Genomic DNA, 12,767 nt, shown 5'->3' on the forward strand with positions numbered 1-12,767 from the left:
AAGTTTTACAAAATGAATGCTTCTAAAGTGTGATAACACTGATACTTTAGATTTATTTGTTAATGTTCACCAAGTCTCTAAGTTGATTTTATGACCTGCTAATGGGTCGAGATCCAGTTTTAAAAACTTTGCATTAAAGGACAAGAGAATGATCCATTCGCAAAGCTACTTTGAAATCTCTGTCAGTATATGTATGACAGAAAGTATTATACTCATTTTTTTAAAAAAAATTTTTTTTTTCCAAAACTTTTCCTTGTAGTGGGGTGTTCTTAACACTCCTATGAATCTTCTATGCTAACGTAACATACCTCAACATTGTAAGTAGTGCCTAGGAAAGCACTATGTGACAGAGAATTTTGAGTTTCCTTGGAAAAGCAAGTGTTTCATTCTAAATACTGGCTTGTGCATTAGAATCCTTTCGTTTAATAACAGACAGATGTGTGTATGGTGTTTTTGCTTTTTTTAAAAGTCTTTAAAAAAATTTTTTTAACATTTTTATTTATTTTTGAGAGACAGAGCACAAGTGGGGGAGGGGCAGAGAGTGAGGGAGACACAGAATCCGAAGCAGGCTCCAGGCTCCGAGCTGTCAGCACAGAGCCCAATGCAGGGCTTGAGCCCACAAACCATGAGATCATGACCTGAGCCAAAGGCGGATGCTTAAATGACTGAGCCACCCAGGCGCCCCAGATGTGTGTATGTTAAATGCAGAAAACATCTTACATACAATGATATGGCACCTTCAGTCATTCGACGTGGGTTTTTTTTAAGGCATTGAGAGAGAACAGGGCCCTGGGCCTCCTGCAGCTTAGGACTGCTGGGAGGTAGAGAAAAGTAGAGCACCAAGACCCTTCTAGTGAGGTTAATTCCCACCAGTGACCTAACTACTGGAGGACAATGGGAGGGATGAGAAGGGAGAGATGTAATAAGTTGTGTATTTTTTTAATGTTTACTTATTTTGAAAGAGTGTGCACACGTGGGGGAGGGGCAGAGAGGGAGAGAATGCCAAGCAGGCTCTGCGTTCAGCATGGAGCCTTATGAGGGGCTCGATCTCAGACCATGAGATCATGACCTGAGCTGGATTCAAGAGTTGGATGCTTAATCGACAGCCATCCGTGCACCCCATTAGTTGTGTATTTTTAAGGCCCACTCTGGCTACAGTAGGATGAAAGATGGTTGGGGAGGGGATGAGGTTAGAGCATGGGAGGCCAGTACAGTAAGCAGTTAAAGTGAGTATTGAGCATTGTATGTCCTGAGAATAGAATGGTGAACAAGACAAACTTGGTGTCTACTCAGTGGAGACCCAGATACTGTGCCCAGATACTGTGAGAGTGAGAAATCCAATGAGGAAAACCCAGCAAGATGTTTTATCATAAAATGTCAGTGCTCTGAACGTTTTTATAATTTCAGAGAACCAATTTATGGTGAGGTCTCTTAAATGATGGGCTTCCTTGCCCTGGTGTTCTAAAATACACTCTCCATTCTTTCTGTCGTCTACATTTTCTAGAAGGGTGAATTTCTCACTTCAGACTCTATATGTTGGTCTCTACACTACATGGGTTGTATGATTTTCTGCCAATTTCTAGTCAGGAGGGATCTTTTTAACTCCGTTTGAAGGCTGCATTCAGCCACTGTGCAAGGGCCACCGTTCAAGGAAAGGACTTTGATGTTGTTTCCCCTCTAGAAGAAAAGTGTTCTTTAAAAGGAAACCTGTTATTTGTCAGTGTTCAAGACTAATCATTTTGGGAGTTTCTGAACATGCATTTTAGGTTTCCTTTCATTCTTAAGACCCTGTTGCTTCTAGTGATTTTAGATTAGTGAGCTCATCAATTAGTCCTAAAGAGGAATTGTACAGGACATTATTAAATTGTCATGAAAGCTTTGAGAAGTAGTACAGGAAATTTGGGCAAATAGCCTTTGACTTGACTAGTGTGTACCAGTGGCATGTGAGGAGTAGGCAGTCTAGGGTTTTTGCCGTCAGGGGCCCAGGCTCCTGTTCTCCACAACCTTAAGGTGTGGCTTCAGTTTCACCTCTTTGTTAGACATATAACTGTGTTAGGCAAAAAGAGGAGGAAAGGGGTGGGAAAAGGAGCTTGCAGTTGAATTAGCTCCTTTGAAGAGTCTCCTGGAAGCTCCAGCCAATGACTTATTAGCCACACTTGGCTGGGGGCAAGTCTGGGAAACGTCTGGGCACGTGACCCCCTGTAATACAACAAGGGTTCTGCTGGTAAGGGAAAAGGGGAGAATGGTTGGTAGGCAAGCAACCTGCGAATCCTACCCCCTGCACTGTGCATCTCAGCCAGGAAACAGGTGACATTTCATTCACATAAAGGAATAAACCATCAGCACCAGCGGTCAGTGCAGCCTTCCACCTGCCCTGAGATATTAGACAAATGAGGAGTTAGCTATCCCTGAACCATCTCCATGAGCTGCATTTCTTGGCCCCTCTTGGTATTTGTTTTAGAAGCAGAGCCCTCACCCTAACTTCAGACAGGATCCCTACTCTACTCTTGTTCTAGAACATACTCTTTCCCATTTGTTTGATTTCAGAGCAGGTGGTAACCTTCGTTTTCTACCTCGGGCAGCATAGGTGAAAAAAAAAAATACTTTTGGTTTGAGGTGCTTACAGAGAGTTTAGAGAACTTCTAAATTTTAAAATTAAAAACAATGTAGGGAATATAGTCAATGGTATTATTAAAACATTATATGGTGACAGATGGTAGCTACGCTTGTGGTGGCATAGCATAGTGTATAGAGTTGTTGAATCACTATGTTGTACACCTGAAACTAACATCGTGTCTTAACTATACTTCAATTAAAAAAAGGTGGGGGGCGGGGCGCCTGGGTGGCTCAGTCGGTTAAGCATCTGACTTCGGCTCAGGTCGTGATCTCACAGCTCATGAGTTCGAGCCCCGCGTCGGACTCTGTGCAGACTGCTCAGAGCCTGGAGCCTGCTTTGGATTCTGTGTCTCCCTCTCTCTCCCTCCCCAGCTCATGTACTCGCTTGCTCTGTCTCTCAAAAATAAATATTAAAAAAAAAAAAAAAAAGGCAGATAAGATACTCAGTAATAGCGTAGCAGCTGAGAGTTTGGGCTACAGGATTGGACCTGAGTTCAAACCTTGATCCCACCAGGTTCTAGTGTGATCTTGGGCAAATGACCAAAACTTCCTATGCCTTAGTTTTCTTATCTGTAAGAAGAATGGTGCTAGTTCCTACTTCATCGTTCTGATGAGGCCCGAATGAGAGAGCGGGCCCATGCCGAGTGCTAAATAACTGGTAGCTATTATTTTATTTCAGTCGCTAAAACATAAGAACAAATGACATCTGCAGATCACAACCACCTAAAGGAGAGCAGAAAAGGGGAATTAGTAACTGGCCTGCAAAAGTGAGGTTTCCCAAAGTGGTGGGGGCTTCAGTAGGTGGTGAGGTGACAAAATGGTAGAACACACAGGCTTTTTCTGCTCTGCCAACTTTATTCGACGGCTGTAAGCATGGTGGAGCTCTCTTGCAGCAGGGCGGTGGGGGGCGTAAGGGGTGGCACTCAGAAGGTGAGGCTGAGGGGAGCTTCAATGACAGTGTGAAGGCTGTGTGCATCTGGGAGTGAGCTCTCCTGAGGTGAGCTGCGCAGGAAGGGCTGTCCTCCCTAGCACTGGGATGCTGAGATCCCTGGGTACGTACATAAATGTGTATCTGTTGGAAATGGTTACTGTGTGCCCATTTCTGAGAATAGGAATTGGGAGAATCAGGTGACTGCATTCAGAGTGTAATAGGTACTACACCAGTTTTGAAAAATTCAGTACTTTTTTCGTATACATCTTGTTACTATGTTCCAGGAGCTGTTCCAGGAGCTTAAAAATACATTTGAACTCATATCCTTCCCAACAACCTTTGAGGTAGGGACTATCATTACCCCCATTTTACAAGTGGGGAGACAAGTTTTGAGGCCTTAAGCGCTTGCTAGAGAACACACAAAGTAGCAGAGCCAGGAAGCTACGTTCACAGCCTCTGCATTTAACTTAATCTAAGGCAATCGTGGCCTCCTTCAGTTCCCTTTGGTGGAGAAACATAACTCAAGCCGCTTTTAGGAGCAGGTTAGGTGGTACCTAACCCTGGTGGTCACAAAACTGTGTGCGGGGAAGAATCTGCCCCCGGGGCTGGAGGAAGGGGTGGCTTCTTGCTGGTGAAAAAGAGAGACTTATCCCCGTCTCAGTGGTTGTGGAGTCATGCGGGATGTTCAAGTGTAGGGTGGGGATCTCTGAAGAGCAGTGTCACAACTGGAGAAAGAAACGACAAAGTTCTCTGACTTTTTTTCTTCCGCCAATGGGGTATGTTTTGTTGAATGAATGAATGTTAAGTGAACTGCCTTGGAGCTGTTTCCAGCCAACTGTGACCAAGTTAACTGCATAATGGAGAACTCATTTCTCTACTTCCTGTTTTTCAGGGTCCAAAGAATGTGTTGTCGGCATCATCCCCCAGGGGGAGTTTGTAGAACCAATATGCTTCAGGCTAGAACTTGCAAGTGAACCCTGACCTGGACCTGAGGCTGCCGACTTTGAACCATGAGGTGCTCCTTGTGCCTGTGCAGGATGAATGGCGAGGTGCTTGTGGTCGCCAGCAAGCCCTGAGCCTAAATTCACAGCCCACCTTGAACATGCTTTAGGCCTCAGCCTGCACATTGTTTTTCTATTTTCTCCCTGGTCCTGAGGGCCAACTCTAACGCATACCTTTTCCTATGTTGATACTTTGAATCCCCAAAGTAGTGTTTACCATCTTAGTTGTGGTAAGTATGGTGTGGTAAGTTAGGGAGTATGAAAAAATCAGTAAGTCTTGAACCCTCTCCAGAGCCTCCCCAGTGCGGCTTCCCCGCTGCTCATCACCTGAGCTGAAAGCGGAGGAAAGGAAGGCCCTTTTCCTGCCTTCACCCTGGCCCTGGTTCTTTGACATTGGCCCTCCACAGCCAGCGCCATGAGGAGGCCGGATGCTCCTTGTCACCCTTTTCAGGGACCCAGGGACAGCTTCCACAGGCAGCTCTGAGCCTGGAGCCAGCTCTGAGCTGAGTCTCAGTCCCTGGACTGGCGTCTGGTTCTGGTCAGCTGATTATGTTCGGGGAGGAGGGGGGCAGGGGCAAGACTTTGTCTTATGGGAAGTTTCTTAGCTTTCACAACTGCCTTTTCACATTTGCGACACTTTTTCCTCTTGATTTCTGTTCCTTAAAACTTTTGGTTTTTGGGGCGCCTGGGTGGCGCAGTCGGTTAAGCGTCCGACTTCAGCCAGGTCACGATCTCGCGGTCCGTGAGTTCGAGCCCCGCGTCGGGCTCTGGGCTGATGGCTCGGAGCCTGGAGCCTGTTTCCGATTCTGTGTCTCCCTCTCTCTCTGCCCCTCCCCCGTTCATGCTCTGTCTCTCTCTGTCCCAAAAATAAATAAACGTTGAAAAAAAAAATTAAAAAAAAAAAAAACTTTTGGTTTTTGAAAATTAAGGTTGCAGAAGGCAGTTTTTAGGAAGACAGGGAAAGTTCTCTGTGGACCTGGTGCTGGCTATGTTGAGTGTTTTCACGTAATGATGTCTTGGAGCTGCCGTATACTTAGGATTTGGGCACTTTTCAGTATGTATATTTGACCTCAACCACAGCCTGAAGATTTTATGCTTCCTTATTAGAGGTATCAGCTCATCTGTTACCACGAAAGAACAAAAGACAAGATGTTTTGAGAAGACGCTAATCAGTTTTTCTTTTAAAGTTTATTTATCGATTTTTGAGAGAAAAAGCACAAGCAGGGGAGGGGCAGAGAGAGAGAGACACAGAATCCAAAACAGGATCCAGGCTCTGCCCGAGCTGTCAGCACAGAACCCAATTCGGGGCCCAAACCCACAAACCGTGAGATTATGACCGGAGCCAAAGTCAGATGCTCAACCGACTGAGCCACTCAGGGGCCCCAAGGCTAACCAGTTTTAACTGATGTGAAAATAGGGGAGTGCACGGTGAAAGTAGGGACCGACCCAGTCATTTTACTTTTAGGTTTTTACCCTAAAGAAAGCTGTGTGCAAAGTTTTGTCAGCGTTATTACAGTAGTGAAAAACTGGAAACTTCAATCCTGAGTAATAGTTAAATAGATAAAAGATGCCACAATCAAAAACGGAGTGCTATCTTGTCCTTAAAAAGCATGCCATAAATGTTTGTTTTTGAAAGCCATTTATAAACACACAGTGCAATCCCACTTTTTAAAAACGGAAGTATGTACTTCACATACATGCATAGAAAATAGAGAATGTACACCGTAATATTAACAATGGACTATACCCGAGACAAAGAATTACAGGTGATTCTTATTTCCTTGTCTACGTTTTTTTCTTCCAAGCAGCACTCACTGCTTCCACAAGTCCATAAGAGAGGAAATGTGCAGGTAAGGCAGCACGCTCGGCTCTCAGTTTCCTTACCAGACTGACACGCAAATCACACTCGGAAAGGAGTGGTCTCCCCTCCTTCAGGGGCCCCTCTGCAATGCAAGGGCTGGGCGAGCAGTTTTGTCCCCCTCCCCTGCAGATTTCACAGAGATTTTCTTCATGTGCCAGGATTCAGTTAACCCTTTCCATTTTGAGGCATTCCTACTCCATACAGTTTCACACTTCATAATTTACAAAGTCTGATACTATTCAACTACATTATCGAACTCTGAAAGGCAGAAGTCCTCTTATTCCATTACCTCTTTGGGGCTATGGCTCTATCACTGGTGCTCAAGAAATAATTTGTGCCCTTGAGGTTTGAGACACAACACCCCACGCTGAAACAGAGGTCTCCAGAAGAAAGATCTGAATGGCTGGAGGAAGAGCCCTGAACCTTGCTGTGACTCTGATCAAGCTGCCCCCCATCCCTGGATGTCCACTGAAGAGGTTTGGGCTAAGCTATGTCAAGGCTCCCTCCTCCCCCACCAGCTCTAACCGCCAGATTCCGAGAACATGGCTCACAGTAGCTCTGGCCTGCCCACCCTTTACCCCAGTGCGTGCACACAATGGTCTCGTAACCCTTGTGGTGTACTGTAGACATACAGTCTTGTTTTGTGTCAACTGAGGAAAACACGTAAAGAAAAAGTCGCTTCCCCACCCCACCCCCATGAAAATAATAATGAGAACAGATACATTAAGAAGGAAGCTGGAAAAACTGAAAGGGAAGGACTGTTACTGTCCTCATAAAGAGAGTTTTATTTGGTCTTGTAGTGGCTGGTGCATGGGGCCCATCTCCATGTTAGACGTATCTCTCTGACGGGCTAGGCTTGCCTCCTGCTCTGACCACGGGCCTGAAAGAGAGACAGGCGACCAACTGTTACTGCAGCAAGAGCCCCCACGGTGTGATGCAACATCCATGCATGTCTCCCCACCCTCTCCAGCCTGCCGGCCCCTTCAGGGCCTGAGGACTTGTCCCTGGAACACCAGCATGGGGCTGGGTGAGTGATGTCAGCAACCCTGTCAAGCATCACGTGTCTGTCGTCTCGCTACCTGGTCACAGCTACCTGAAGAGTGAGGGGCACTGGGAATGAGAGACTGGAGAACTTGCCCAAGGTCACATATCTAGGAGGTGGTGGAGCCAGGGTCTGAACCCAGTTTGTCTAGCTTCTTGGAGCCTTTGTCAGGGTACCCATGGAGGTGACAAAAAGAGGCTGATAACCAACATCATCAGTTGACCTGATTCTCAGCCCCTGGGACGATCACAGGGATAGGGGAGGATGTGAGCAAACCACCACCATCAGCCACGAAGAGCTACTTTATCTCACATAAACAACCCACATTTGATGTCACACTAAAAACGTGTGTTAATTCAGTACTGGGCTAGTGCCTCCTAAATGGGCTAATGCATCATGAGTGTCATGTCTACGCACACCATCCTCCCAAACGTCTCTGTGGAAGCTGAGCTGCCCTCAGTCATCACTAGATATGTTAACTCATGCATGTGGATCCCTGAGATATGCTTACTCAGTATAGCTTTGCATTCTAGGGCAGAGTTGTGTTCTCAGTTCTTTTTTTTTTTTTTTAAGTTTATTTATTTTGAGAGAAAGCGTGCATGGGAGGGGCAGAGAGAGAGAGAGAGAGAGAGAGAGAGAGAGAATCCCAAGTAGGGTCTGCACTGTCAGTGCACAGCCTGATGTGGGGCTCAGACTCACAAACTGTGAGATCATGACCTGAGCCAAGATCAAGAGTCAGACATTGAAACAACTGAGCCATCCAGGTGCCCCTCTCAGTTCATTTCAAAATGAGAATTTTCAGAAAAGATACAGATAAGGGATGATCCTCCTCCAAAAGCTCCCAACTGCACCCCAAGTACTTGAAAATGCTAAAAATCTTTCTCTGTTTTGAAAGGGTCTTTATCCCGTTATAGCATTTAAAACAGGCATTGGAAATTCATTACATTTCCATTGTTATATATATATATATATATATATATATATATATATATATATATATATATATATATATATATATATATAAAGATATATGAGATAGTGAAGTTGGCTTCCTGCAGGGAAATATCAAGGAGTGGGAAATGCAAACCCTAGGAATGAAACTTGAAATAATTTGGGGGCGCCTCAAAAATTAATGACTCAGTTAAGTGTCAGAGTCTTGATCTCAGCTTAGGTCATAATCTCACAGTTGGTGAGTTCAAGCCCCACATCGGGCTCTGCACTGATGGTGCAAAGCCTGCTTGGGATTCTGTCTCTCCCTTCTCTCTGCCCCTCCCCTGCTTGTGTGTATGTGTGTGTGTGTGTGCGCACGCCCATGCTATCTCTCTCTCAAACTTAAAAAACAAACCTTGAAATATTTTTATCTACTGAAAGAAACCAGTGAATATAATTCTTATATGTTATCCTTAAACAACCCCATCCCCCAACCCCCCAATCGTAGGAAGCAGCCTGAGTTTTGGATAGAAGTCGCAGCTCTGCTACCTGCTGATTGTATGGCCTTGGACAAGTCACTAAATGTCCTACCCATTAGTTTCCTCATCTGAAAAATGGTGGTCATGGTAACTACTTGTAAAATTGTTATGAAACTTGAAATTAATATATATATATATGTATATATATGGCTAGTAGCTGGGACTCTGCAGGCTTTTATCAAGTGGTTTATTATTATCAATAATCTGAGTGTCATCATGTCTCTGCCGTCTTTGGTGGGTTTCTTGAGCTGAGCTGCTAATCTGTGAGATGGGACTGTGGTATCTCTCACATGGGGTTGCTGTGTGGATAAGAGAGATCCTGAGTGTAGCCCCACCACAGTGCAGGGCTCCAGTGGTGCCAGTGAGATGTTAGGGCAGGGCTGCCTCAGCCTAAGTTCAAAGGACTGTGGAGACGGAGACCTCTCTTCCAGACACTGGTTTTTGTTTTTGTTTTTTTCCTGATCATTTCAGAATGATCACAGCCTGGAATTGGATCAGGGAGTCACTTGAGCTGCCAGATAGTTAACTGCCCCTGCCTCTGGTTCCCTTTTCTTCCAGTCCAGTCCTTGGTCATAAATCCAGGCCCTGCACTCACACAGGGAAATTAGGAACCTAGACCATTGTTTATTTGGTTCCCTGATAGAAGATTGGCTCTCTCTCAAAACACTAGACTCTCAAAAATCTAGAACAAGCAAGTGGGAAGGAAAAGTTTTCTTAAGAAAACAATAAAAGCCAGCTGGAATCATCCAGATCAAGAGACCTCAGGTCTTTGAGGAGCTAGGATTCTTTGGGTGAATGCTTCAGATGGGATTTTTGGTGCTAAGCCAAATAAGAGGGAGATTTACTATAGTCACACCGCTCTTCCCGTTAGCCCAACCTGTGCCCCCATTTCCCCCACAGTGCCTGCCTTGTGCCTCTCTCTGCTCAAGAACTATGCTGATTCCCTGCTCCCAGAATTCCACTGCTGTGGCCTCTCTCTGGGAAGGGTTCCCACCGACTGCTGTTTGGGAAGCCCGGCCTCTGCCCAGGGCTGCCCAGTGTTAGGCCCAGGGATTACAAAACACTCACCTCGGACATTTGCAAACACGTCTTCGGTTCCCTGGATAAGAAAAAGAAGGGGTAAAGTGACTGACCGCTCCCTCCACCAATAGTCCCCAGATAGAGTTTCTCCCTCCCTTTTCCTATTTCTTTAGGATTATAACTTTTGAGAGCCAGGTAAGGGAATTTTCCTTCCCTCTTCTCATCAATTTTAAAAAGCATTGAAAATACAGATGTGGGTTAAGATGGGTTAGTACAGTCACCCACGGTGGGACCCAAAGTAGTAGGGGATTCAGGAGGAGGCGGCTGAGGGTCAGTCTCAACTCGTCATGGTTTTGACCAGCCTTTCTGGGCACTGGTCCCAGGGCCACAGCGGCAGCCTCCCCCGCGGGCGTTTGTGATAAGCCAGGATCTTTGCGCTCGCTTGTCCTTAGCCAATGGACTCACCACAGCTACGGCCCCTGGGATAAGGGCTCTGTCGTCGGGAAAATGTCCCGGAGAGTGGAAAGCAAAGGGACAAGGGACTTTCTCGAGTTCTGTCTCCAGGAAAAAAATGGGCTCCGCCTTACCCTACGGTGCAGCTCGGAGTCCCAGAAATCTCCATCCTGTCTGCGGGCAAGGGCTGCCTGGAGCAAGCCGCGCAATCGGAGCCAGTGGAGCGGACCGCTTCCCGTAACTCCGCGCTTCCCTAGGACTTACTGTGGTTGCAGATGACGGTGATGACCAGCGACAGGAGAAGGAATGCGCAGGTCCCAGCCAGGGGTGCCCAGATGTAGATGTCACAGGACAAGTCCAGCCCACTTGCTTCCACTGAAGACACCGAAAACGCCGACATTTAGGAGCCGGCCGGCGATCCTCCCACCCCATACCACCAGCTTGGGCTTGTCTCTTGGGTCCGGGTCTGTTTTCCCACCACGTGGACAGCTTTCGCCTCTACCTCCAGGGTCAGGGCTGGCCCTAGCAGGGGCTCTCCCTGCGGTCCGCACGGCCCCTGGCCGGTTCCCGCCCCGAGACCTTGTGCCTGTCTCACCTGTGCTGCCCGCTGAAGGCTGGCAGGTCCCCGGGCGCAGAGACACCCGCTGCGTCGTGGTGATGGGCGCCTGCGTGGGCGGTGGCGGCGCGGGCGTAGTGGTGGGCTTGACTGCGGGAAAAACACAGCCTAGTTGGAGTCGGACCGGGGACATCTACCTTAACCCTCCCCACTGCCCCACGCGCCTCTGCCCCAGGGGGCGCCTCCTCAGCGCTCGCGGATCTCTGCACTCAAGGCGGGGAGACGGATTAGGGACTTGGAGGATTCGCGCTCACCCCTTTGCGGCGCGCGCCGTACCCTGCCGAGTCCCCGGCTCCGCCAAGCGCACCCGGCGCCTCGGACCGGAACGCAGGAGCCCGCTACCCGGTCACCCAGCCTCTCTCCATGGCTCAACCCGCAAGCTTGCGGGCTTGGGTTGATATCCGCCGGTCACTGACGAGCAAACCCTGGCTCACAGAATTTAAGTAACTGCCCAGGAGTAGACGAGCACCCGAACTCGAGCCCAAATCGGCCGGACCTAAGAAGCCATCTTCAGCCTCGACCCAGCCGCACCTTAGCCTCAGCTTCCTCGTCTGTGAAATGGGAGCAGTATTAAGGAGCCCCCCCCCACACACACACACAAGGTCTCTAAGAGGCTCGAAAGCGGGGGGTTCGTGTGAACACGGGTTCAGGGAGGAGTCCTAAACCGCACACTGAGAGGTGCCGCGCCCTGGGCGCTCGGACCTGGCAGGAAGACCGGGACGAAGGCGCTGAAGTACAGAACGGAGTTGCTCACGACCGAGCAGAAATAGTAGCCTTCTTCCTCCTTGCGGAATCTGTGCAGGGTGAGACTGTAGAGGGTGTCGTGAATCCTCTGGCCCGAGATCTGTTTGGGGTCCAGCTCCTCGGCCAACTTGGTCCGGCTTCTGGAGAGGTACACCAGGAAGATGGGGCGAGCGGCAGGTTCGTTCTTCTGGAAGAGCCAGGTGCAGCCCGGCGCCGCGATGGACAGCAGCACCTCGCACTGCAGCTCCACCCGCTGGCCGAGCCTGCCCTCCACCTTCCCGGGCAATAAGCGGAACTGGCTCGACCCGGCGGCTGCGGCGGCATCTGCGGGTGGCAGGTGTCCAGACTGAGCCGGGAGCCCGGCGCCCCGCGTCTGCACCGCCCCCGCCCTCCCCGAGGGTCGCCAACTCACGAAACAGCAAGGCCAGCGGCAGGAGCTGGGCAGTCACCGGAGAGGCCATGGTGCACTCGGCGCTGAGCGACACGAGCGGACGCGCTCAGGAGCTGGTGGGACCCCGAGGGGGGAAGTTGCGCCCTTCGCCGGCCGGCCGAGGAGCCAGATTTCGCGTTCGGAGGATGTGATGTCACCCGAAGCCCCGTCGAGGAGAGTGGCCCTGTTTTTCCGCGGTTGCCACCTTCCAGCCCGGTGAGGGGGCTGGGAGGGGGGTGGTGGTCCATGATCTAGATGGGCCGTCGAAGTAGGCTTTACAGGACAGCTGGGGTCAGTGGAGAACTGCGGGTTTGTGGATGAAGAAAAAGGCTTGCAAATGACCCTCGGGAAAGGCTCTCTTGTGGGGGCGACGGAGACAGAGGTTTACAAGAGGTGAGGGTGAGGGTGAGGAGGAAAGCAGAGCACACACGACCCCTTCCTCTGTAGTCACTCAGAGTGTCTCTAGCAAGATGGGCACTGAGGGTTGAGGACGGAGAGGCGTTGATGATTTGCAAGCTTCTCTGGCCAGGGGACTCTGGGTGTTCCGCCGGAAGGAGACTACCATGGGGCAGGGGCCACTCACG

At 48.9% G+C, this 12,767-nt stretch overlaps 2 protein-coding genes across 2 annotated transcripts in view; one reads left to right on the forward strand and one right to left on the reverse strand.

Annotated features, from left to right (window-relative positions):
* Positions 1-5,206, forward strand: part of RMND5A (required for meiotic nuclear division 5 homolog A) — a 69,986-nt gene extending 64,780 nt beyond the window's left edge. Inside the window, exon 8 of the mRNA XM_030311059.1 lies at positions 4,440-5,206. Within this exon, the coding sequence (XP_030166919.1) occupies positions 4,440-4,521 (82 nt within the window). The 3' untranslated portion in view covers positions 4,522-5,206. The remainder of the gene's footprint in view (positions 1-4,439) is intronic.
* A 1,964-nt stretch (positions 5,207-7,170) lies between these two features.
* On the reverse strand, positions 7,171-12,307 carry CD8A (CD8a molecule). The gene is made up of 6 exons (XM_030311061.2): positions 12,166-12,307; positions 11,712-12,077; positions 10,989-11,099; positions 10,658-10,768; positions 9,989-10,019; positions 7,171-7,289 (listed from the first exon to the last, which is right to left on the reverse strand). The coding sequence occupies exons 1-6, from the start codon at positions 12,212-12,214 to the stop codon at positions 7,238-7,240; spliced, it is 720 nt and encodes a 239-aa protein (XP_030166921.1). The 5' UTR covers positions 12,215-12,307; the 3' UTR covers positions 7,171-7,237.
* Positions 12,308-12,767: the final 460 nt, after the last annotated feature.

Source organism: Lynx canadensis, chromosome A3, assembly GCF_007474595.2.
Source record: "Lynx canadensis isolate LIC74 chromosome A3, mLynCan4.pri.v2, whole genome shotgun sequence".
Lineage (NCBI taxonomy): Eukaryota > Metazoa > Chordata > Mammalia > Carnivora > Felidae > Lynx > Lynx canadensis.